Source organism: Thamnophis sirtalis, unplaced genomic scaffold, assembly GCF_051295495.1.
Source record: "Thamnophis sirtalis isolate CommonGarterSnake01/CBP01778 unplaced genomic scaffold, rThaSir2_p1.2 scaffold_3, whole genome shotgun sequence".
In the NCBI taxonomy this organism is placed as follows: Eukaryota; Metazoa; Chordata; class Lepidosauria; order Squamata; family Natricidae; genus Thamnophis; species Thamnophis sirtalis.
Genome location: NW_028261383.1, coordinates 18,242,197 through 18,268,073, shown reverse-complemented (window position 1 = coordinate 18,268,073; position 25,877 = coordinate 18,242,197). Strand labels below are relative to the sequence as shown.

The following is a 25,877-nucleotide window of genomic DNA, read 5'->3' as shown; positions in this document are numbered from 1 at the left end:
CTCCAAGTGGGGAAAAAGACACTGGAGACATGAAGGCTGCTTGGAAAGATGGTTTATTGGTGGACAGGACCACATGGCTTGAGCTCTGAACAGAAAAGGTGATCACATGCTTCAATGTTGGTGGAGAAGAAGAGAAGGGCTGAAGGAGGGGCTTGCTAGGCTTTTTATAACCTGTTCAGTCCCACCTCCCTGTTTCCTGTTCCTGTATAAGAAATGTATTCTGATTGGTTGTCAGACTCCCATGGGGCCATGCAGGGGCTACTCTCTAGGCTGTGTTTTGAATCCAGGTTTAGTTGAGTTCTCAGATGCCATGTGGTCAGTTGAGTAAAGGGCCAATATTATCATGCCTTTACTCCCATCCCCCCTGGGGCTGCAGTGGAGAAGTCTTTATTATGTAAAAGGGACTAGCTTGGCCTTCTTAATGGCCCATTAACAGTGGGGATGGGCAGGAAGCTACAGGCAACTATTCTGTCTTTTAAAACATGTTTCTTTCTTTTCATATCCAGAGAAATATTCTGACTTTTCAATATTTCCTAGGATATTTCATTTTTCTGGGAGAGGGCTGGATGATAACTTCCCACAGTATAAAATGGAAGAGGAAATTGTGAAAGAACAAATGATAAAATGGGCGCAGAATTTTGGCTATAATATTGAATTAGACAAATGGGAAAAATTTTGGGGAACAAACTTAAAAATGACACTATCAGTTGCATACAACGAAAACCAGTACAAAATGTTTTACAGATGGCACCTGGCACCAACAAGATTAGCTAAAATACTAACAAATACCTCCCCAAAATGTTGGAAATGTGAATAAATACAAGGGACGTATTACCATTTATGGTGGACCTGTGAGGAGGCTAAAAATTTTTTGGAAAAGGATCAAAAATTGGCTGGAGGCAATAACAGGGGTTAAAATAGAATGGAAACCTGAAGGTTTTTATTAGGAATTATGTTGGTGAAATACAAAAAAGAAATCCAGTATTTAATACTACATATAATTACGGCGGCAAGGATTGCCTTTGCCCAGAAATGGAAAAACAAATTAATTCCAAGCGAAGATGAAATAATAAGAAAGGTTATGGATTGTACTGAAATGGACAAACTAACTAAAGAAATCCAGGGAAAAGAAGAACCAGAATTCTACCAGATATGGGATAAATGGTATAGGTGGATGGAGGAAAGAAACAAAATCAATGAAGGAATATAATAAAACTCAAAAAATAATAGTTATGAGTAAAATAAGAGGGTTAAGAATGGTGAAATCCAAATGAAATACAATAGAAGGGGAAATAATATAAGGTGAGCGGTATCGATTGATAATTGCTATTAGAAAGAACAGGAAGCTCCTGTTCGTATTGTATTGTGTAAATGTGGTGTACGTCTAGGTTTTTTGTGTGTGTGAATTTTACGTTTGTTAATAAAAAAATTATATTTTTTTTAAAAAGTGGAATTCAGCCACTGAACAACTTTTATCCAACCTGCCTGGAACCCTAAGCGGCTCATCCCAGCGCAGGGCCGGGAAGGAGGCAGCTGGAGAGGCCGCCCCGCTTCTCTCCCCCGCCGGAGACAGGATCGGCCCCTCGGGGGTCCTGGTGCGAATCCTGCCTCCTCCTCGCCTGGCTTCTCTCCTCTCCTGCTGGGCCTCCGCAAGGCCGACCCTCCCCTCCAGCCACTCGGGTTCTTTCCCGGATCCCCTCCGCCTTCCCGGCATCACCCTGCAGGGAGAAAGCGGCTGGGAAGCATGGGACCCGGGAAGAGCCCCCACTCACCTGGTACACGTTTGAACGTCCTCCCGCAGGTTCTGCGGCTCCTGCGGCTCCTCGCGTGTTAAGGAGAGCGAGTGCGGCGTCCTAGAGAGGCAAGGCTCCAGTGGGCCAATGGGAGTTCCCTTCCCAGAAGGCGACCCCAGGTGGATTTGGCCCAACGTTCCAGGATCTTAGAAAGGGCGGGAAAGAGGAGCCCGTCTGAGGGGAAGGGAGAGGGCGGGGATTATGGCCTTGGGAGTAGGAGGAAAGACTCCTTTCAATCCTTCCCTGTCAGAGAAAGGCTTCGACATCTCCAGAGGCGGCACTTTCTCCCTCTTCCTCCCTTTCCCGTCTGTGGAGAAGTACAAAAAGCTCTCTGGAGGATTTGAACTCGCCTCCCTCAAGTACAGCCCGTCTGACAGCTCCGCGGAGATCGGAGGAGGTCTCCAAAGGGGCCAAGTCCTGTCAGAAACGGCCTAGCGGTCAGAAGACGAGGACCGGGAGACTCTCTGGAGAACCCCGCTAACTTCGGCCTGAAGGGGGGAGGGGGGACACAGGCACGGAAGCCACAACCAGGAAAATGATTGGGGTTTTAAAATCTTTTAGTTCTTTAATTCCATACATACAGCTGCCTTTCTCAGGCGATTCATCTCTGGCACCCACAGAAAGAGACTGAGGAGAAAGGGAGAGGGGAAGAAACCTGTTCCAAAATGGAGGGAAACCTTGAAATCTCCGGATATTCTAGAAATTTTACCTCACAACGAGTCTCCTTCATTGGGAAACAAAAGAGGGGGGAAATGGCGTCTCGACTCCGGCTGGGGGAAAAAAGGTGGAGTTGCCAAAGTCAGAAAGGGAGATTGTGGAGAAGGAAGAAAAAGCTGAACTATGAGGAGGAAGGGGAAAAAAAACATTTTCACGTAGAGACCGAGGGAGAAATTCAGCTCCAGAGATGAGAGTAGGAAGATGAAGCCCTTTGGGGACTTTAAGGCGGGATTCCCTCCACTTTTTCAGCTTCTCTCCCTCAGCGGAATTCCCTCCTTCAGGCGAAGTCACGTAGGATTCTACTCGGAGACAGATGACGCTCCAGCACGGAGAATTCTCATTGGCTCTGGAGGGGAAGCAACCCCCTACTCACAACCTCTGCAAGCGGGCCTGGCGGTAGTGATGGGGGCCTCCAGGCTGGCGTGCTCCACTTGTAAGCGTAGATGTCACACACACACACCCCGCTGGGTCTGAGTCTCCAGCATCACTTGGAGCCGGTAGGTCCAGTCTGGAGGGAAGGAGGAGAAGGTCGGACGGGAGGGACACAATAGGACCCAAAAGAAAAGACCAAGTTGGTTACTCCAGATACCAGAGGGCTGGTAGTTAAAGCCCTGGCAGCCCTCTGATTCCAGAATGTACCAAGGCTTTGGCAGGGCTATGCCAAGATCCTTGCTGAGGGGGGGGGCGGGGATTTAGGGGAATGCTGAGGGAGACTCTTCCCAGACCAGGCCTGGCCACACTCTTTCCAGCCAAATGAACTGGCAGTTCCCGGGAAAGGAGGTGTGGAGTGGACCGATTCCCTCTGAAGGGCTTACACCATCCTCTGCTCTTCGACCACAGACTGAATGATAAGCACTTTTTAGGGGTCACAAGTTTCTCTTGTGCTGTGGCAGATTCTCCCTAGAGGGGGGAATCTGAGGGAGACACACACAGAGACTCAGAGAGAGATCAGGCTCTGCCTGCAGGCCTCCTTTCAGCTGGAGGAACCTGCCTTTCCTGAGGAAGTGGTTAGGAGGAGTCCAGCTGTCATCTTGCCCAGGATGGGGGCGGCAGGAAGTGTGGAAGGGATGGGTGGATCTTGGAGAAAGGCAAGGTGTGGACAGATGGAGGCCAAGGAGATCATGCAGATCCCAGGATCATCTCAGAATCTTGGACAGAATGCCTCCTGATCTCCTTCATCAAATGCTCTAATTGGCAAAAATTTTAGATGGATTAATGGAGGGCGGGTCTGGATGAGCCTCCCCAAGAGGGTCCTTCAAAGGTCTGCGGCGCTAGTTCCAAGTATTTTGCTAAGAATGTTTTTATCTGTTGCGGGATTGTTAATTCTATAACTCTGAAGGACATTCAATTTGTTGTTTGTAATTTAAAGCCGGATCTAATCTGGTTGCCCCCCGGACAAAGAACAACATTTCAGGTGTGGGTGGTTGTTTTTCATAACAGGCTCATTTGCATCTGGGAACATTAAAGAGCTTTGTGGAATAGCTAAAAGAACGCAATGTCTTTACAAAGTGAAAATTGTGACTATTTGTTTGAACAAGAAATGCAAATTATGGATGGGAAAAAAAATCTTTTAGCAAGAAAATGGGTAGAGTAGATTTAAATCAGTGGAAATTGAAAAGTTTCAATTTCCCATTTTATTGAAAAAACTCGTAGAGATTACTTTCAGTAGGTAAACAGACTATCAGATGGCACGAATCATTTTTATGGCCCAACCCAAAATAAACCTAATTTTAGACAAAAATGTACTGATAACATTTTATGATTCCAATTTGATGAGATGGGAATTGCTGGAGAGAGATTTTAATTCACTTCTGGATCCACTAGTGAATCGGAAGAATTTTTTTTCTTTTAAAAGATCCACCACAGACACAACTTTCTCCTTCTGTCCATCCAGGAATTGAAGGAACCCTGGTGCCTGAAGTCCTAAACTCGGTACAAGTCCTTGGTGGCTGGCGACCTTATTCCCACTTTTGGCTCAAGCAGGAGGTCCTACACCATTTCAGGATCTATTGATATTCCTATAGGATCTATTTCAGACAAATGACTATCCAGTCTCTTAAAAACGCCAGTGATGAAGCAACCTCAATATCTGAAGGTTAATTGTCTTCACTGTAAGGAAGATTCTCATTAATTCGAGGGTGCTTCTCTCCATTATTTTTCATGCATTGTTTTTCTTGCCCTCTGGTGCTTTCGGAAATCAATTGACCCCTTTATGGCAGCCTCTCGAGTACTGGAATACTGCTATCATGTCACTCCTAATCCTTCTTTTCTGTAGACTACCCAAACCCAAATCCTGCAACCATTTTTCATATTTTAGTCTTTAGACCGTTAATCATCTTAGCTGTTCTTCTTTGCATTTTCTCCAAATCCTAAACATCTTTTTTGTAATGTGATGACCTAAAGTGGATGGAGTATTCCAGGTGTGGTCTTACTAAGGCTTTATAAAATGGTATTAATACTTCATGTGATTTTGATTCTATGCCTGTTTATACAATCAAGGATTATATTAGCTTTTTTGGCTGCTGCCACACACATGTGACTCATGTTTAAGTGATCATCCATTTGGACTCCCAAGATCGCTCTCATAATTATTGATTTTGAGCCAGGTTTCATATAATCTGTTTTTCCTGCCAAGGTGTGAAATCTTACTTTTCTCCACATTAAGTTTCATTTTGCTGGATTCAACCTTCTCTCATTTGGATCAGAAAGTCACAATATGCATACACATACAAATCTATAGAGACATGGTGGGTCAGTGGATAGAATACAGTACTAATTGCCCACAGGCTACAGGAGTTCGATCATGACCGGCTCATGGTTGATTCAGTCTTTCATCCTTCTGAGATTGCTAAAATGAGGACCCAGATCTCCTCCTTCACCAAATGCTCTAATTGGCAATCGGGGACAATATGCTGACTTTGTAAACTGCTCAGAGAGTGTGGTAAAGCATTGTGGAGTAGTATATAAGTCTAAGTGGAATTACTATTGCTATATAGTTTCACTCAAATGTGGATGCTTTTATGAAAAGATGACCATTCAGAGCAAAACTCTTTCAACATTCCATGCATTTATATGGCTTCTCCTCTGTGGATTATTTTATGGGAAATAAGATTACGTTTTTGAGCAAAGGTCTTTCCACATTCCATACATTTATATGGCTTCTTCCCTGTGTGGATCATCTCATGGGAAATAAGATTACTTCTTTGAGCAAAGGTCTTTCCACATTCCATGCATTTATATGGTTTCTCTCCTGTGTGGAGCTTTTGGTGTCTTCTTAGTCCACTGCCATGAGTAAACATCTTTCCACACTCCATGCATTTATAGGGCTTCTCCCCTGTGTGGATCATCTTATGAGAAATAAGAGTACCACTTTGAGCAAAGGTCTTTCCACATTCCATACATTTAAATGGTTTCTCTTCTGTGTGGAGCTTTTTGTGAATTCTAAACCCACTATTATAAGCAAAGGTCTTTCCACACTCCATGCATTTATATGGTTTCTCTCCTGAATGGATCTTTTTGTGGCTTCTAAGTCCATTGCCATGAGTAAACGTCTTTCCACACTCCATGCATTTATAGGGCTTCTCCCCTGTGTGGATCATCTCATGAGAAATAAGATTACTCCTTCGAGCAAAGGTCTTTCCACATTCCATGCATTTATAGGGTTTCTCTTCTGAGTGGATCTTTTTGTGGCTTCTAAGTCCATTGCCATGAGTAAATGTCTTTCCACACTCTATGCATTTATAGGGCTTTTTCCCTGTGTGGATCATCTCATGGGAAATAAGATTACCTCTTTGAGCAAAGGTTTTTCCACACTCCATACATTTAAATGGCTTTTCCCCTGTGTGGATCCTTTGGTGGATATTAAGTCTACTGCTCAGAGCAAAGGTCTTTCCACATTGCATGCATTTATATGGTTTCTCTCCTGTGTGGAGCTTTTTGTGGCTTCTAAGTCCACTGCCATGAGGAAACGTCTTTCCACACTCCATGCATTTATACGGCTTCTCCCCTGTGTGGATCATCTTATGGAAAATAAGATGACCTCTTTGAGCAAAGATTTTTCCACACTCCATGCATTTATAGGGTTTCTCCCCTGTGTGGATCATCTTATGGGAAGTAAGTGTACTGCTATGAGCAAAGGTCTTTCCACACTCTATGCATTTATATGGTTTCTCCCCTGTGTGGATCCTTTTATGGATAGTAAGTGTATTGTTATGAGCAAAGGTCTTTCCACACTCTATGCATTTGTAGAGCTTCTCCCCAGTGTGAATCTTTTCATGGGAAGTAAGTTGTCTGCTTGTTCTGAAACATTTTGCACATTCCAAACATTTATAAGGCTTCTCATTTGCGTCAATCGCTTTTTGAGATGTAAAGAAGTTATTTCCAAGAGAAAGAATGAATGTCCCATTGTAATTTTGTGCATTGTGTCTTCTTATAGCATCGTGTCCTTTGTTTTGGGTTAAATAGTGTTCATTTACTTGTACTTTAGCTTTGATTAGCTTCACACTTTTTCCAGTATATTTTTTCCTTATTTTATCTTGGGAAAGAAAGTCTTGCTTTGGAGCATCAGTGGAAGATGAGCTTTCCTGATTCCAATTCTTTGACTGGTTTCTCTCATGGCTTTCAAATTCCATTCGAATTCCAACTTTCTCCATTCCATCTTTAGCACTGATCACTTGGAACAGTTCACAGGAATCTTGATTCTCCTGCTCATTATTACCTTCAAAGCAAAAGAGAGATGAAAATGATAACAAGGTTAGAGAAAAGGTCAAAGTGTAGAATGTCAAAGTGAATTTACTTCTGAATTTCTCCAAAATTCCATTATGTTGTATGTTTGCATGCTTACAGGGGTGTGTGTGATATAGACATGATGATTTCTATATTCATGAGTTAAGAAAACTTTGAAAATATCTACAAAACATTTCTTTCTTTACAATTATTTCTATATATGCAAATGTCACTCAGTCAGTTTTGAGTTAAGGAATAGAATAGAATAACAGAATTGGAAGAGAACATGGAAGTATTCTAGTTCACCTCCTGCTTCACCCTACACCAGTTCAGACATATGGTGACACAACATCTTCTTAAAAACGTCCAGTGTTGGAGCATTCACAACTTTTGGAGGCACGTTGTTCCACTGATTAATTGTTCTGTCAGGAAATTTCTCCGAAGTTATTAGTTTCCACCCATTGCTTCTTGTCCTACCCACAGGTGCTTTAGAGAATTGCATGACTCCCTCTTTTTTGTGGCATCCCCTGAGATATTGGAACACTACTATCATATCACACCTAATCCTTCTTTTGATTACCCAAGAGATACCCAGTTCCTGCAACCATTCTACATATGTTTTAGCCTCCAGTCCCCTAATCATCTTTGTTGCTCTTTTCTGCACTCTTTCTAGAGTCTCCACATCTTTTTTACATCGTGGTGACCAAAGCTGGATGCAGTATTCAAAGTGTGGTCTTACCAAGGCATTATAAAGTGGTATTAACACTTCACATGATCTTGATTCTATCCCTCTCTTTATGCAGCCTACAACTGTGTTGGCTTTTTTGGCAGCTGCTGCACACTGCTGGCTCATATTTAAATGGTTGTCCACTAGGACTCCAAGATCCCTCTCACAGTTATGATTAAGGTACCACATATACTCTACTTGTGCATTTTGTTTTTCTTGCCTAAATGTAAAACTTTTCTATTTTCACCATTGAGTATCATAATAATCATATAAGGAGGAATTAGGAGAAAACTTAAGATTTCTTGCGGTGGGTTAATTTCAGCAGAGACCTGGGAGAAATGAAACAATTTTGAAACAAGCTCCTTCTTCCCGTGTACCTTGGAGCAGCTACTCTATGGTGTCAGTCTGGTGGGTGGAACCCCCACTCAGTCCGTTCCTTGATCCCAGCAATGAGATTTTGGAGCCAAATCCCTTGTGGAAACCCCCCATTGGCTTCTAAATGCTCTTCGTGCTGAGACTGGAAAGCTGGGAGGCTTCAAGAATGGCTATTTCACTGTCCCAAAGTCCCATCGGACCAAGGGTTCTTTGGACGGATCTAGTACAAGGGTCAGTTTGCAGAGAATGGAGGCCTAAAGTACTTTAGTGCAAGATTACCCGAGACCAGCAGTGCAAGCTCTCAGGGTACTCATGTGATCTCACATCGTAGTACTTTAGCCTTTTAACAATGGAGGACTGCATAAGATCCAAATGCTCTGCAAAGATGCCTGTTCGTTTTCAAAGACTTTTGCCCTGGATCTAGTGCAGGCCTTGGTTAGCGGAGAACAGAGGCCTAAAGCACCAGAGTGAGATCAATACATTTCCCACTACTGATTTCATGCATCTCTCACTACTTTAAGCCTCTTTTTTCTGCAAATGTATCAAAGTAGGCCAGTGGTTCCCAAACTTGGCAACTTTAAGACTTGTGGACTTCAACTCCAGCTCTGCTGGCTGGAGAATTCTGGGAGTTGAAGTCCACAAGTTTTAAAGTTGCCAAGTTTGGGAACCACTGAAGTAGGCAAAGAAACCTACGGCTCGCCACATCATCGCAAGGAACCGTATTTTTCAGACCATAAGATGCACCTAGGTTTAGAAAAGGAAAAAAAAGAAAAAACAGTTTTTGTCCTCCACGTGTTCTGTTTTTGCCCTCCATGGCATAGAGAACCACTCTTTGGGCTCATTTTTGGCCTCCCAAACCATCTGTGCATCCTGTTTTCAGCCTCCCTGATTCACAGGAGGCCAAAAACAGGGTATGTGGAGGCCTCCTGAGGCCAAAAGCAGGCCTGTTTTTGGCTTGCAGAGTGCTTCTGGACACCAGGGAGGGCAAAAATGGAACACATGGAGGGTTTGGGAGGCCATAAACAGTATTCGCTCTATAGGATGTAGACATTTCTACCCACTTTTTTTTTGGGGGGGGGGGGGAATCTTATAGTCTGAAAAATATGATAGGTCCCTATGGGGTGGGATGGGGAAATAGGTAGCGCAAATGTTGAAGCACCTCTATTCATAAGTGTGAATGACGGCTGTGGTGCTAAAACACTCAGAATTTTGGGACTGGGTCTCAAGTACTTGGGGGAGTGCTGCCATAACTTGGAATAGTCGCTAAGGTAACTGTCATACCTCAGGGATTACCCGTACCCTAGGATGTTCTGAGTCATGCTGCATGAGACCTTCGTTTTCCCAATTGGATTGGGAGAATGTCATCGGCTGAGTGTGAAAGTTCTGTTCCCACATAATTTGGGAACGTTTCAGAGGACAAATGACAACACACTCCTCTCGCGTGACCTCCAGAGGACACATAAAAAGACACCTCATTCTTTTCAGCCCCCACAGATAAGTTCAAATAGAAATGAAAAAATACAGATCAGAAATGGCAGAGAAAGCATCTAAGCAGAGAGACATTGACTCTTTCTTTCCTTGGAGTACGAGAAGATCCTTTCCTTCTCCCTCCCAAGAGACGATATCTGATCAGTGATTTTCTAAATAAAAAATTAACTATAATCTGTCTTCTTGAACTCTGATTGGGGACTAGAAAACTCTTACCCAGAGAGACCACATTCCTGTGGTTTTCAAGCATGACTTCCGAATGCAGCGCTTTCTGGTCAGGATCCAGCTGAGACCATTCCTCCTCAGAGAAATACACAGCCACCTCCTCGAAGGACACAAGACTCTCCTGAACACGGAAAAAAGAACAGGAGGATTCACAAGATCTGTTCATCTTCATTAATGATTTCGACAAGAGGATAGGGGAACTCCTCAAATTTGCAGACAAGACGAAATTGACAGGAATATCAACACTACAGAAGATAAGCTCCAGATATAGAAGGATTGACAGATCCGGCCTCATATAACAAAATGAAGTGTAAGGCTCTACATTTAAGAAAGAAAAACAAAATGCACTACATAGAATAGATGATACCTGGCTTAACAGTAGTAAGGGTAACAGTACTAGGGCAACAGGAATCTTGGAGGCCTAGTGGACAACAACTTAAACATGAGTCAGCAGTAGGCTAGAGTTTCCAAAAAAAAAAAAAAGAGAACAAAATCATTACATTAAGAGGGATAGAATCAAAATAATATGAAGTATTAGTACCACTTTATAATGCTTTGGTAAGACCATACTTGGAATATTGCATCCAGTTTTGGTTGCCAGATGTTAAAAAGATCTTGAAGAACTAGGGGGTGACATGATAGCAGTGTTCCAAGAGCAATGAATGACAACTATTCAAGGAGGGAACCAGCCTACAAGTAAAGAGAAATTTCCTGACAGTGAGAACAATTAATCAGTGGAATGATTTGCCTCAAGAAATTGTCGGTGCACTGGAGGTGTTTATGAAGATATTGGACAGCCATTTCTCTGGAATGTTATAGGACTTCCTGTCTGGGCACCCGGTTGGACTAGAAAACCTCCAAGATCCCCATCAACACTGTTATTCTGCTCCATTGTTCCCAAATTCCCAAAGCAGGGATATGCAGCAAGTTAAATGGCTGTGCACCACACAGCCTAATTTTAGGTGAGAAAATGGGCAAATCTATAAATTGCTTTTACTGAAGAATTATTTGGGGACGTTTATCAAGTGCATTGATTCTGCAAAATCTTCAGTGCCTTTCAGCAAAGTAATCCTACTTCTGGATCAACTTGATCTATCGCTCTGCCTGTCATTGATCTGGTAGTCTGAGCCATTGGCTGAAAGGAAGAAAAGAAAGAAGAGACAATTCCTTGGGAAAGTCATTTCTCAGCCTTTGCAAAGCCGGAATGTTTGATCTCCTAACTGAGTATTGAAAATTATTTTGTAGCCCAAAGTACCCTGATTACATACTCAACACGGCCAGTCCCTTTAGATTTTAATGCTTATTTTTGAACTACAGGTTATATATGAGGCTTTTTAGAAATGGTAATGTGCAATGTATTTAGTTATTTTTCATTAGCCCTGCACAATTCAGTCAAAGAATTACAAAAAAAACCCCGGGTCTCTAGCAGTTCCTGCCACTGTGAAACATTTATTCCTATTTCTTCAAGGACTTGTTAAAAATTCTTGTAAACTCAAAGTTGTAGGAATACCTAACAGAATAAGATAACCAGAGAAAGCTATGCTGACTGACAGTAACATGAACCCGCTATTCTGCTCTCCATGTTGTAGAAGAACAAAAAAAAATCCAGGCGAAACAAGCGGGGGAAGTAGAAGGAGGGAACACTCTGCATACCCGCTTCACTTCCTGAACTGAGAATAGAAATCTAATAACTTTTCTCTTTCTTACTTGATTTGGAGATTCAACCGCTGTTTGATCTTCATCATAAAAACCAGAAAGCTTCATTCTTTGTTTCTCTGTAAGGAATATATAATTTCAAAATGCCTAATTAACAAAGGAGGGGGTATTCTATAGAAGAGGTGAGCGAAGGTAAGAGAGATGGGCAATTGGGAGGATTTTCCATTACCTCCTGAGGTGTCCTGACTTTGATCTTCCCAAGGGATCCTCCTGAAAAATAGCTCCTGAGGGGGATTTGATGGGTTCTTCTCTCCCTCGGGATCTCTGATCTCCACGGTGCAGCACTTCAAATAGGAAGAAGGAAAAAAGAAGCAGAATTAATGTACGTCACATGAAATAAAGTGGATTCTTATATTCAGAACACCCCAATACCCATCCATGAGGTTGAGTGAGAAAACAATGGAACAATGTCCTGCAAGAATTGGTGGGACATCGCCACATATTATGAATGTCAGATGTTTGGGAAGGTGAGGTGAAGTATTTAAACACTTTCCCTATTCCCTTCTGAGCTCCCTAAAGTCTCTCACCTGCAACTGGACCTGCTCCTTCTGCTCTTCCACCTGGCTCAGGAGGAAGCCTTCTGCAAGGGCCACCGCCTGGGAGCTGCTCTCTGCTCCACACTCCCGCACCCAGCTCTCCATCTCTGGGGGCAGAAGGACCAGGAGCTGCTCCAGAACCACCAGGTCCAGCATCTGGGCTTTCGTGTGTTTTTCTGGTCTCAGCCATCGTCTGCAAACATCATGGAGTCGGCTGCAAAGTCCTCGGGGACCTTCAGCCTCCCGGTATTGGATGAAGTTCCAGGGCTGAACTTCTGAAGGGAGGATGGTTTCCTCCTCCAGGATCTTCTGCCCAGTCCTTCTCCAGGGCTTCCCCCACTTCCCAGGCTGAACAGCTGAAGGGTCTTTTCCGCTTCCCTCCTTTGCAAAAGATCGTGTCTCCATCCTTTCTCTGTCCTGCAAAGCAATGCAGATGGGTCCAAGGACTCTGGTGGGTCTCCAGATGCCTTTTCCTTCACGGGACCATTTATGGGGCCGCTGGACTGATCTCTGCAAGTTATTCTGCTCTTTGTTTCCTCCCCAAGAGAAATGCTTGCCTTGGAAGGACCACAAATGGCGTCCAGTTTCTGTATCTCAGATGGAAAGAAAATTATAAAATGAAATTCAGCCACTGAACAGCCTTCACCCAAGCGCAGTGGTTAAGGAGAGCGAGTGCAGCGTCCTAGAGAGGCAAGCGTTTGTGATGTCACTTCCTTCGCCCCCCCATCTGGAAAATCAGCCGTGACGTTCGCCCACCAATAGGCCAATGGGGAAGTTCCTGGAGCTCCCTACCCTTGGCAGAGATCGCCCCCTGGTGGATTTGGCGCAAAGGGCAACTTTGCTTCCTTTTTCATTAGGTCTGTTTATTATTTATTTATTTATAGCATAGGAGGTGAGGGGTGAGAATGGAAGGAAAGGGAAAAGAAAATAAATCTTTGTACAGCCCCTGAGATATTGCCATCATGTTCCCCCTCGTCCTCCTTTTCATCAGCAGACCAAGTTCCAGCAACCGTTTTAAATATATATTTTAGCCTCCATCTTTGTTGTTCTTTTCTGCACTTTCTAGAGCCTCAAGATCTTATTTATTTATTATACAAACCACAAAGAAAAAAAGGAAATAGGAAATTAAGGGAAGGAGAGGGGAAAAGAAAGTCTGAGGTACAAGAGAAAAAAGACGTTGACTTCCTTTTAGCACAGTGCAAGATAAAAAAAATCATTCCAGGTTGACAATTCACTCTAATGGACAAAAGCATTTTAGGTCTCTTAGTTTTGAAAACTTCAGATGTTAAAATATCCAATTTAACAGCTGGAGAAGGAAAGCCGAACACCCCGTTGTGGCTGAGTGAGGGCGGACTCCCGCCTGAGGGGATCTGCGCTCTGATTGGTTGCTGCGGGTGGAAAGGGGGCGTTTCCCTTGTTTCCCGCCTTTTTCTTCTGGGCACCTTTGAGATTTACCTCAGGATGTTCCTGACTGTCTTCTCTGCTGTGAATGTCAAATACATTTATATTGATACAAAACTACAAGTTTGCGTCCGTGTCTCCCTTTTCCTTTGGTCACCAGCTGCATGTTTCCTCCACATTAAACCTCTTCAGTTGCACCTTCCAGTCGTGGGTTTCTATTTTATCCCCTGATAGTGTCGGAAGGAAAAACAGGTCCAGTTCCAAGAAGGGAGTAAAATGGAGGCTGCTTAGGAAAGGAGGTTTATTGACCGGCACAACCAAGAACGGCCTGCAGTTGGAAGAGAACAGAGCTGGAAGGGACCTTGGAGGTCATCTAGTCCAGCCCTCTGGTCAGGCATAGGAGAAGCTAAATACCATTTCAGTCCAGTCTCTTCTTTAAATCTTCCAGTGTTGGAGCATTTACAACCTCTGGTGGCAAGGAGTTCCACCGGTTAATTCTCCCTCTCAGGAAGTTTCTCCTTAGATCCAGGTTGCTTCTCTCCTTGGTTCCTTTCCACCCGTTGCTTCTCGTCTTCTGGGGCTTTGGGGGATAGTTTCCCCCCCCTCTCTTCTCCGGGGGAGCCCCCCAAATTCTCTTCTGGGAGAGCCGAGAAAAGAGCGGGAGGAGCGGGGAGATTTCGGTGCCGTTTCTGCGGCGTCCGGTGATCCAGAGGCTCCTTTGGCGGTTCTTTTGTCCTCTGAGGCGGTTGGGGCTGAAGCAGCGGCTTCCTCGGATCCCCCTCCGAGAAACGCCGCCATTTCCCTCCCCTGATCTCCGGCCAGCCTTTCCCTCGGGGGAAATTTTCTTCCAAAATATTCCTTTATATCTTTTTTTCTTTTTCTTCAGAAAAAGGTATAGATTCTTATACGGCTTGAGATTGTGCAAAAATAACAGATGAACAGAGCTGGAAGGGACCTTGGAGGTCATCTAGTCCAACCCCTGTCGAAGGAAAGGAGGGAGAAGCGAAGGAGAAACAGTCAAACTTTTAATCCAGGATCTCCGGTCGGGGCTGCTTTGCCAGGAAAAGGGGGACCCCCCTCTAACCCACAGAAAGAAAGGGGAGGGGCTCCTTCGCATTTGGGGTTGAGAGGCGGGAAACCGCAAGGGACCGTTTCATCCAGACGTTACGAGCAAGCGAGACGCGTGTTTAAAGGATGGAAACCGCCTTTTTCTCCCCTGAAGTGGCGACTTTTTATGGTTTTCCGCGGCTTCCTTCCCGTTTGGACTGTGTGTGTGTCTGTGTGCGACACCTCAGTCCTTGCTATCTCCCCCCACCCTCCCCCAGGTCATCCAGCGGTGTGTCCGGCCAGATGCTTCCAGCCCCAGAGGAGGAATGGGGGGATGTCGAGGGGGAGGAAGGTTTTTTTCTTGGACTTTTGAGCTGAGAGGGGCCAGAACGAGCTGGCGCACCAATGGGAATTCTTCCTGCCCCAGGGTCATCAGTCTCCGGGCACAGTCCTTTGTGACTTCACCTGAAGGAGGAAGGAGAGTCTGAAGCAGAGAATGAAACTGAAAGTGGGAGTGGGATCCCTTCACTCTCCGAGGGGGGGGAGCTCAAGGGGGAGTGCAGGGCAGGCCCAGAAGGGACCCTCCATTTTCTCTGCTCTGTTCACAATTCTCAGCTAGGCTTTCCTCTGTGTGCATGGGGTGGGGGTGGACTAGATGTCTGCTTAGGTTCCCAACCTTTCAAACTGGGAGCTTGGTCCTTCTCGGGCTCTTTCTAGCTAACTCGGGGGAGGAGAAGCGTCCCTGAAACGGGGACTTGGGGGGGGAGGGGACGAATCCCCCAGGAACAGCAGAAGGAGGGGCTACTCCAGGGGAAGGGCCTAGTGGGTCGTGGGATCGGACGGTCAGCCCCCCCCTGCCCGGGCATCCCCCAGAGGCAGAGGGGGCAGCCCCACAGTTAGGGAAGGGCGGGGAGGCCAAAGGGCTGCAGTTGAAAGAGGCCGAATTCAGGAAAGGATCTTACTCCAAGATTCCTCGGGGGAAAATCTCTTTTTTCACATAGTCTGAGTATCCCCAAGGATGGTCACTGGCTTCTCTGGGGTCCCAGTTCCGCCCCACTCGGCGCTGGGGTGGGCATCCTAGGGCCGGTCTCCGAGTGGAACATTTTCCCAAAGAGGAAGGGAGGGAGGGAGGGATTTCCCCTTTCCCACCCTCTGATTCCCCCCTCCCCCACTGAGATCAACAACAGCCGTTCTTGAACCAAAACCGGCCTGCCCTGGTTTAGCTGAGGGTTTTCTATGGCTTCCCTTCGGATTGGGGGGGGTTTCTGTGACACCCAAGTCTTCCGTGCTATGGGGTGCGCCTCCCCCTTTCTCATCCAGCGCAGTAACTCTTCCCAGGGCAGAAATCTTCACATGGGAAAGGAACGGTGCGCGCTTCCAGCCCCAGGGGAACTACCGGGGTCTGAATTGAGGGGGGGAGGAGCCTTTTTTCCGGACTTTGGAGTGGGGAGGAGCCAGAACGAGCGGCAGCACCAATGGAATGTCTCCCTGCTTGAGCGTCATCAGTCTCCGGGCAGAGTCCTTTGTGACTTTACCCGATGGAAGAGAGTTCGTTCCGCGGAGAAAGTGGGAGCGGGAATCCGTGTAGGTCAAGTAGGGACTTCATGAAGTGACACCCTAGAAGTGACAACCCCGCCCCCCACTTTCTTTGCTCTCCTCACGATTCTCAGCCAGGGATTCCCGTTTCTTCCACTCTTATCTCTCCCCCCCCCCAATTGAGATCAACAACAGCCATTCTTGAACCAAAACACGAGCTGCCGTTTGCGGTGGGTCAGAAAACCCCACAGCGCAAATGTGGGGGTAAAAGCGGCCCTCCGGCAACCCCTTTGCCAGGAAAGGGAGCAAAAGGCAGAAGGTTCCGGTGGGGACGGGGGACAATGACCCCGCATGTTAAAGGAGGGACACTCCCACCGAAGAAATATGTACGTGCGTGTGTGTGTGAAGGCGCCCGAGGATCTCCCCCAATGGACAGGCCCAGAGACCCCGCAAGCCCTCGCTGGCTGGGGGCTGCACCTCCCCTTCTCTCATCCATTGCAGCCCGCTCCATGCCGGATCGGGGGAGGGGAGTCCATACTGCCCTCCAGGGCTGGAATGCCCCCCCCCCCCAGCCGCAGCCCCTGAAGACTGAAAGGAAATCCCCAGGCCGCCACTTTCTCCGCTTCTCTCTCTGCGCGGACAGGAGATGATAGCAATATTTAATGCTGTCTTGACGGACTCTATTGCACCGAAATCATGGGCGCGGAACTATCTCCTCAATCGGGTGAAGTCAAGGGAGACTCTGGCCGGAGACCGATGACGCTCCAGAAGGGAGGACTCCCATTGGCCCTTCCGCTTTCCTGAACATACCCAATTTCGAAGTTCGAGGAAAACGCCCCCTGCCCCCCCCCCGCGGACCACCAACATCTTCTCACAGAACACCATTTGTCTGCGGACCACTGGTTGGTGGCCTCTGCCTTAAAAGGTCCATTCAAGTTCCGAGTACATTGCTAACAATGTTTCTCACAGCTGAAGGATTGTTTTTAATAACTGTTAATTCTATGATGCTGAAAAACATTCAACTTTTTATTTGTAATTTAAACCAGGAATCTAATCTGGTTGCCACCTAGACAAAGAACAACATTTCCGGTGTGGGTTTTTTCTTCTTCTTTTCATAATAAGCCCATTTGCATCTGGAAACATTAAAGATCTTTGTGGAATAGCTTTAAAAAGGTAGTGACTTTACGGAGTGAAAATTGTGATTCTTTGTTTGAAGAAGAAATGCAGATTCTTGATGAGAAAAAATATTTCAGCTAGAAAGTGGACAGGGCATTATTAAATCAGTGAAAATTGAAAAGTTTCAATTTGGCATTTTATTAAAAACATCTGCAAATTGTATCGATTATTTTAATAGATAAACAGACAATCAGATGGCATGAATCATTTTTATTGCCCAACCCAAAATTAAACTAATTTTAGGTAAAAATGTACTGATAACATTTTGGGGTTCCAACTTGATGAGATGGGAATTGCTGGAGAGATTTTAATTCACTTCTGGATCCACTAGTGAATCGGAAGATGATTTTTTTTCTTTTTAAAGAGCCCCCAGAGATACAACATTCTCCTGTCCATCCAGGAATTGATGGAGCCCTGGTGCCTGAAGTCCTAAGTCCGGTATGAATCCTCGGCGGCTGGCACCCTTATCCACACATTCAGTTCAAGCAGGAGATCCTATACCAGTACATTTTTGTCTAAAATTAGGATAGTAAAGTAAAGTACTACAGGCTAATTGCCCACAGCCAGGAGTTTGATCCTTACTGGCTCATGGTTGATTCAGTCTTTCATCCTGCTGAAGTCGCTAAATTGAGGACCAAGATTGCTGGGGACAATATGCTGACTTTGTAAACTGCTCAGAGAGTTTGGTAAAGCATTGTGGAGTGGTATATAAGTTTAAGTGGAATTGCTATTGCTTTATAGTTTTTCCTGAGTGTGGATCCTTTTATGAGAAGATAGATTATCATTCTGAGCAAAGCTCTTTCCACATTCCATACATTTATATGGCTTCTCTCCTGTGTGGATCATCTTATGGGAAATAAGAGTATGTTTTTCAGCAAACTTTTTTCCACACTCCATGCATTTAAATGTTTTCTCTCCTGTGTGGAGCTTTTTGTGTCTTCTAAGTCCAGTGCTCTGAGTAAAAGTCTTTCCACATTCCATGCATTTATACAGCTTCTCCCCTGTGTGCCTTATCTTATGGGAAATAAGATAACTTCTTCGAGCAAAGGTCTTTCCACATTCCATGCATTTATATGGCTTCTCCCCTGTATGGATCCTTTCATGGATAGTAAGTTGGCTGCTTGTTCTAAAACATTTTCCACATGCCAAACATTTATATGGCTTCTCTCCTGTGTGGATCATCTTATGAGAAATAAGAGTACCTTTTTCAGCAAACGTCTTTCCACACTCAATGCATTTAAACGGTTTCTCTCCTGTGTGGAGCTTTTTGTGTCTTCTAAGCCCACTGACCTGAGTAAACGTATTTCCACACTCCATGCATTTATACGGCTTCTCCCCTGTGTGGATCAACTTATGGGAAATAAGATGATTTCTTTGAGCAAAGGTCTTTCCACACTCTATGCATTTATATGGTTTCTCCCCTGTGTGGATCCTTTTATGGATACTAAGTTGACTGCTTGTTCTAAAACATTTTTCACATTCCAAACATTTATAAAACTTCTCTTTTGTGTCAATCATTTTTTGAGATGTAAGGAACTTATTTCCAAAAGAATGGATGAATGGCCCATTGTAATTTTGTCTATTGTGTCTTCTTATAGCATCCTCTCCTTTGTTTTGGAAATAGAGATCATGTACTTTAACTTTGATTAGCTTCATACTTTTCCCAGTATATTTTTTCCTTATTTTCTCTTGTTGGGCAAGAAAATCTTGCATCGGCGCATCAGTGGAACATGAGCTTTCCTGATTCCAATTCTTTGACTGGTTTCTCTCATGGCGTTCAAATTTCTTTTGAATTTCAAACTCCCCCATTCTATCTTTAGCACTGATCACTTGGAACAGTTCACAAGAATCTTGATTCTCCTGCCCATTATTACCTTCAAAGCAAAAGGGAAATGAAAACAATAACAAGGTTAGGGAAAAAGATCAGTGTAGAAAGTCAAGTGAATTTCCTTGTGAATTTCTCTGAAAATCCATTCGGTTGTATGTTTGCCTGCTTAACGGAGTGTGATATAGACATGATGATTTCTATATTCATGAGTCTGAAAGCTTTGAAAATACCTAGAAAACATGTCTTTCTTCACAATTATCTATCTATATATGCTATATATAAGGCTGTATACTGCCGCCCTTCCTATTTAACTTATATGCAGAGCACATCATGAGAAAGGCGAGGCTAGGTGAATCAAAAGTTAGAATTAAGATTACTGGGAGAAATATCAATCACCTTAAGGTATGCAAATGATACCACTCCAATAGCAGAAAGTGAAGAGAAACTAAAGAGCCTCTTGTTACGGGCGAAGAAAGAGAGTGGAAAAGTTGGCTTGAAACTCAACATTAAGAAAACTAAGATCATGCCATCCGGCCCTCTCAATTTTTACCAAAGGGAAGAAATGTAGTGACAGATTTTATTTTCCTGGACTCCAAGATCACCACAGATGGGGACTGTGGCAAGAAATTAAAAAATGTTTGTTCCTGGGGAGGAAAGCTATGGCAAATCTAGACAGCATACTAAAAAGCAGAGACATCATCCTGCCAATAAAAGTGTGTATAGTCAAGGCTATGGTTTTCCCAGTTGCAATGTATGGCTGTGAAGTTGGACCATAAGAAAGGCTGAGCACCAAAGAATTGAGGCCTTTGAACTATGGCGCTGGAGAAGACTCCTGCGAGTCCCTTGGGCTGCAAGGCAATCAAACCGGTCAGTCCTAGAACACTGCTCTTTAGAAGGCCAGAGCCTGAAGATGAAACTCAAATGCTTTGGCCACCTAATGAGAAGGAAGGACTCCCTGGAGAAGACCCTAATGCTGGGAAAGATTCAGGGCAAAAGAAGGGGATGACAGAGAATGAGTGGCTGGATGGAGTTACCAAAGCAGTAGGCGTGAGCTTGAATGGACTACAGAAGATGGTAGAGGACAGAAAGGCCTGGAGGAACGTTGTCCATGGGGTCGCGATGGGTCGGACACGACTTTGCACGTAACAACAATAAAATCTATATATGCAAATCTCACTCAGAGTCAGTTTGAGTTAAGGAATAGAATAAGAGAGTTGGAAGGGTCCTTGGAGGTCTTTAGTCCAACCCCCTGCTTAGGCAGGAAACCCTACACCATTTCAGACAAATGGTTATCCAACATCTTAAAAATTTACAGTGGTGGCAAGTTATTCTACTCATTAATTGTACTAACTGTCAGAATTTCTGCTTAGTTCTAAGTTGCTTCTCTCCTTGATTAGTTTGCACCCTTTGCTTCCTGTCCTACCCTCAAGTGCTTTCGAGAATAGCATGACTCCCTCTTCTTTGTGGCAACCCTTGAGATATTGGAAGACTGCTATCATGTCTCCCCTAGTCCTTCTTTTCATTAAACTAGACATACCCAGTCTCCAGTCCCCTAATCATCTTTGTTGCTCTTCTCTGCACTCTTCTAGAGTCTCAAGATCTTTTTTACATCATGGCGACTGAAATTGGATGTAGTATTCCAATTGTGGTCTTACCAAGGCATTATAAAGTGGTATTAACACTTCACGTGATTGTTGTGGCCTGCCAGTGGCCAATGGAGCTGGCACCAGATTCGGACAGTGAAGAGGTTAGGGAGGAACATGGGTCAATCTTGGATTCTGGGGAAGGCTCGGATGAGGGCTCTGTGTCGGAGGCAGAGAGAGAGAGCCAGAGCCATATGCCAATTATCAGCTGCCTTCAGAGCCAGACATGGTCCTTTCTGGCCTGCCAAACTCTCTGCATGTCATGTTTTCAGCCTCCCCCATGTCGGGGAGAGCAAAAATAGTACCCGCAGAGGCCTCCGGGGGCCAAAAGCGGGACGCACAGAGGGTTTAGGAGGCCAAAAACAGGCCCCTTTTTGCTCTATAAGACGCAGAGATATTTCCACCCATTTTTGGAGGGGGGGGGTGAGTTTGTCTTATAGTCTGAAAAATAAGGTAAGTCCTGGCAGGGTGGTGTGGAGGAATAGGTAGGGCGAATTTTGCAGGGCCTCTGTTGTCATTTGCAAGTGTGAACAATGGCTGTGGTGTTGCAACACTCATAATTCCGGAACTGGGTCTCAAGTACTTGAGGGAGGGCTGGTCGTAACTTTGAACAGTCGCTGTCGTAACTCGGAGATTACCTTACCCTAGGATGCTCTGAGTCATACTGCACAGGGCCTTTGTTCTTGAATTGGGAGAATGCTCTTCCATGGCCTGAGTGTGAAAGTTTTGTTCTCACACAATTTTAGAGGTTTCAGAGGACAAATGACAAAATACTCCTCTCACATGACCTCCAGAGGACACATAAAAATATACCTCATTCTTTTCAGTCTCCACAAATAAATAAGTTAAAAAAGAAATGGAAAAATACAGAGAAGAAATGGCACAGAAAGCATCTAAGCAAAGAGACATCAACTCTTTTCCTTCCTTGGAGTAGGAGAAGATCCTTTCCTTCTTCCCCCCAGGAGATGATATCAGATGACTGATTTTTTTAAATAAAAAATTAACTATAATCTGTTTCCTTGAACTCTCTGATTGGGGACTAGAAAACTCTTACCCAGAGAGACCACGTTCCTATGGTTTTCAAGCATGACTTCCAAATGCAGCACTTTCTTGTCAGGATCCAGCTGAGACCACTCCTCCTCAGAGAAATACACAGCCACTTCTTCGAAGGATACAAGACTCTCCTGAACATGGAAAAAAGAACAATGGATTCACAAGATCTGTTTATCTTCTTCAGTGATTTAACCAAGATGATAGAAAGAGAACTCCTCAAATTTGCAGAAGCATAAATTGACAGGAATGTCAACACTACAGAAGATATGCTCCAGATATAGAAGGATCAACAGATTGGGCCCCATTTAACAAAATGAAATTGACAGTGAGAAATGTAGTTGCTGGAACTGGGTATGTCTATTGTCATGAAAAGAAGGACTAGGGGGTGACATGATAGCAGTTTTTCAAGAAGAAATGGATGGAAAGTATTCAAGGAGAGAACCAACCTACAAGTAAAGAGAAATTTTCTGACAGTGAGAACAATCAATCAGTGGAATGACTTGCCGCCAGAAATTGTCAGTGCTCCAACACTGGGAGTGTTTATGAAGAAATTGGGCAGCAATTTATCTGAAATGTTACAGGGCTTCCTGTCTGAGCCGGCGTTGGACTAGAAGACCTCCAACATCCCTACCAACTCTGTTATTTTGTTCCATTGCTCCCTGGGAAAGTCATTTTTCAGCCTTTGTAAAATGGGAAAGTTGGATATCCTAATCAAGGGGTAAATCAAAGGATTGCAAATTATTTTGTAGCCCAAAGTACCGTGATTACATGCTCAATACGACCACTCCCTTTGGATTTCAAGAGTCTGATTTATTTTTTAATATGATTTGTTTGTTTTTGAACTACAGGTTATAAATAAGGGTTTTTAAAAATGGTAACGTGGCAGTGTATTTATTTATTTTTCATTAGTCTTGCACAACTCCATGTCAAAGTATTACCCCCACCCCCCAAAAAAAGGATTTTTAACAGTTCCTACCACTGTGATATGTCTATTCCTATTTCTTGAAGGACTTTTAAAAAATTGCTTCTTGTAAACTCAAAGTTGGAGGAGTACCTAGCAAAACAAGATAACCAGAGGAACGTCCATGTTGTGGAAGAACACAAAAATAATCTAGTCCAAACAAGGGTGGAAAATAGAAGGAGAGAGCACTCTGGACACTTGCTTCACTTCCTGAAGGGGGAATATAATTCTAATATATTTTCCCTTTCTTACTTGATTTGGAGGTTCAACCGCTGTTTGAGCTCTGTCATAAAAACCAGAAAGCGTCATTCTTTGTTTCTCTGTAAAGAATAAATAATTTCAAAATGCAAAATTTAACAAAATAGGAGGAGGTATTCTATAGAAGAGAAGAGAAAGTGAAGGTAAGACAGATGGGTAATCAGAGGATCTTCCATTACCATTTCTCTGAAAACAAGACCTCCCTGGATAATAAGCCCTCCTCTCCCCAGCCATGAGGTGACCACTCTTGCCATCGCCTGCACCTCAAAAATAAAGTCAAGCATTTATTTCAGGGGTCAAAAGAAAATAAGACCCTGTCTTATTTTCAGGGAAACATGGTACCTCCTGAGGTGTCCTGACTTTGATCTTCCGAAGGGGTACTCATGAAAAATCGCTCCTGGGGGGGATTTGATGGGCTCTTCCTTCCCTCAGGATCTTTGATCTCCACAGTGCAGCACTTCAAATAGGAGGAAGGAAAAAAGAAACAGAATTAATGTACATCACACAAAATAAAGTGGATTCTTATATTCGGAACACAACCTCAAAGCCCCCAATATCCATGAGGCTGAGTGAGAAAACAATCCAACAATGTCCTACAAGAATTGGTGAATTGCCACATATTATGAAGGGCAGAGAAGTTTCGGAAGGAGGGGTGAAGTATTCAGACACATCCTCTATTCCAGCGGTTCTCAACCTGTGGGTCGGGACCCCTTTCACAGGGAGTCGCCTAAGACTATCGGAAAAAATGTATTATTGAAAAAATACAGAAAACATAAAACAATTTTATGGTTGGGGGTCACCACAACATGAGGCACTGTATTAAATGGTCACAGCATTAGGAAGGTTGAGACCCACTGCTCTATTCCCTTCTGAGCTCCCTAAAGTTGCTCACCGGAAACTGGATCAGCTCTTTCTCCTCCTCTGCCTGGCTCAGGAGGAAGCCTTCCGCTAGAGCCACCACCTGGGAGCTGGTCTCTGCTCCACACTCCCGCACCCAGCCCTCCATCTCTGGGGGCAGAAGGAACAGGAGCTGCTCCAGAACCACCAGATCCAGCATCTGGGCTTTGGTGTGTTTCTCTGGTCTCAGCCATCGTCTGCAAATTTCATGGAGTCGGCTGCAAAGTCCGCGAGGACCCTCAGCCTCCTGGTATTGTATGGAGTTCCAGGGCTGAACTTCTGAAGGAAGGATGGTTTCCTCCTCCAGGATCTTCTGCCCAGTCCTTGTCCAGAGCTCCCCCACAGTTCCCAGACTGAGCAGCTGAAGGGCCTTTTCTGCTTCCCTCCTTGGCAAAAGGTTGTGTCTCCATCCTTTCTCTGTCCTGCAGAGCAACTCCAGATGGCTCCCAGGACTCTGGTGGGTCTCCAGATGCCTTTTCCTTCACAGGACCATTTCTGGGGCTGCAGGACGGATCCCTCCAAGTTATTCCACACTTTTTCCCCCTCAAAAGAAAAGTTTGGCTTGCAAAGACTTCAAATGGCTTCAAGTTTCTGCATCTGAGAAGGAAAAAAAAATAAAAGGCAAGAATTAGAAAGTGGAATTCAGCCAGTGAACAACCTTCAACCAACCTGCCAGGAGCCCCAAGCGGCTCATCCCAGAGCAGGCCGGGAAGGAGGCAGCTGGAGAGGCTGCCCCACTTTTCTACCCCTCCGGAGACAAGATCGGGGCTCTCGGGGAGCCCAGCGCGAATCCTGCCTCCTCCTCTCCCGGCTTCTCTCCTCTCTTGCTGGGTCTCCGTAAGGCCGACCCGACACCCCGAGCCATCCGAGCTCTTCCCCGGATCCCCTCCGCCTTCCCGGCATCCCCACTTCTTCCTGCAGAGAGAGGGCGGCTGGGGAGCATGGGACCCGGGAAGAGCCCCTCCACCCCCACCCGAGGAACGTCTGGATGTCCTCCCGCAGTATCTGCGCCTCCTACGGAGCCCCAGGGGTTAAGAAGAGCGAGTCGGGCTTCCTAGAAAGGCAAGGCTAAGTGACGTGGCTTTCTTTTCAGCCTCCTCTGGAAAGCCAGCCGTGACGTTCGTCCCTAAGTGGGCCAATGGGGAAGCGTCTGGAGTTCCCTTCCCTTGGCAGAGGGCGCCCCCTGGAGGATTTGTGGCAAAGAGCCAGAATCGTAGAAACGGCGGGAAAGGGGATCGCATGGGATGGGGAAGGGAAAGGGCAGGGAAGATGGGCTTGGGAGTAGGGGGAAGAAAGGCCCCTCTCCATGGCTCCTTGTCAAAGACTTCAGACGCGGCACTTTCTCCATCTTCCTTTCCCTACTGTCTGGAGATGGAGAAAAACCTCTTTTCAGGATTTGAACTCGCCTCCCTGAACTTGCCGCCCTGAAGGCTCCGCAGACATCGGAGGAGGCCCCAAAAGGGTCCAAATCCTGTCAGAAACTCCTGTCAGAAACAGCCGGGAGGTTGGAAGAGGAGGACCGGGAGCCTCTCCGGGGAACCCAGTTTGTGTCTGCGGGTGTTGCGGCCTGAAGTGGGGGGAAGGCGGGACGCGGGCAGGGAGGCCGCCATGAGAAAAATGATTCAGACTCTTCCCTCAGCCTCTCAGCCGCGGAAAGGGCAGGGACACCTCCCGCCCTCTCCTGAGGAGCCCCCCCGGGGGACCCTCTCCGGTGCCCGCGGAAAGGCCGTGAAGGGAAAGGGGGAAAGAAAGAGCAGGTCAAAAACGGAGGAGGA

The 25,877-nt window shown here is 45.3% G+C and overlaps 2 protein-coding genes across 2 annotated transcripts; both read right to left on the bottom strand.

Moving 5' to 3' along the window:
• Positions 1–5,311: 5,311 nt before the first annotated feature.
• On the bottom strand, positions 5,312–25,123 carry LOC106554962 (uncharacterized). Its single transcript, XM_087711411.1, has 6 exons — positions 24,098–25,123; positions 23,548–23,662; positions 23,385–23,468; positions 23,200–23,267; positions 10,042–10,171; positions 5,312–7,227 (listed from the first exon to the last, which is right to left on the bottom strand). The coding sequence occupies exons 1-6, from the start codon at positions 24,260–24,262 to the stop codon at positions 5,579–5,581; spliced, it is 2,211 nt and encodes a 736-aa protein (XP_087567537.1). The 5' UTR covers positions 24,263–25,123; the 3' UTR covers positions 5,312–5,578.
• LOC148047339 (uncharacterized) lies at positions 17,581–19,336 on the bottom strand. The gene has a single exon (XM_087711549.1). The coding sequence runs from the start codon at positions 19,269–19,271 to the stop codon at positions 18,198–18,200; it is 1,074 nt and encodes a 357-aa protein (XP_087567675.1). The 5' UTR covers positions 19,272–19,336; the 3' UTR covers positions 17,581–18,197.
• Positions 25,124–25,877: the final 754 nt, after the last annotated feature.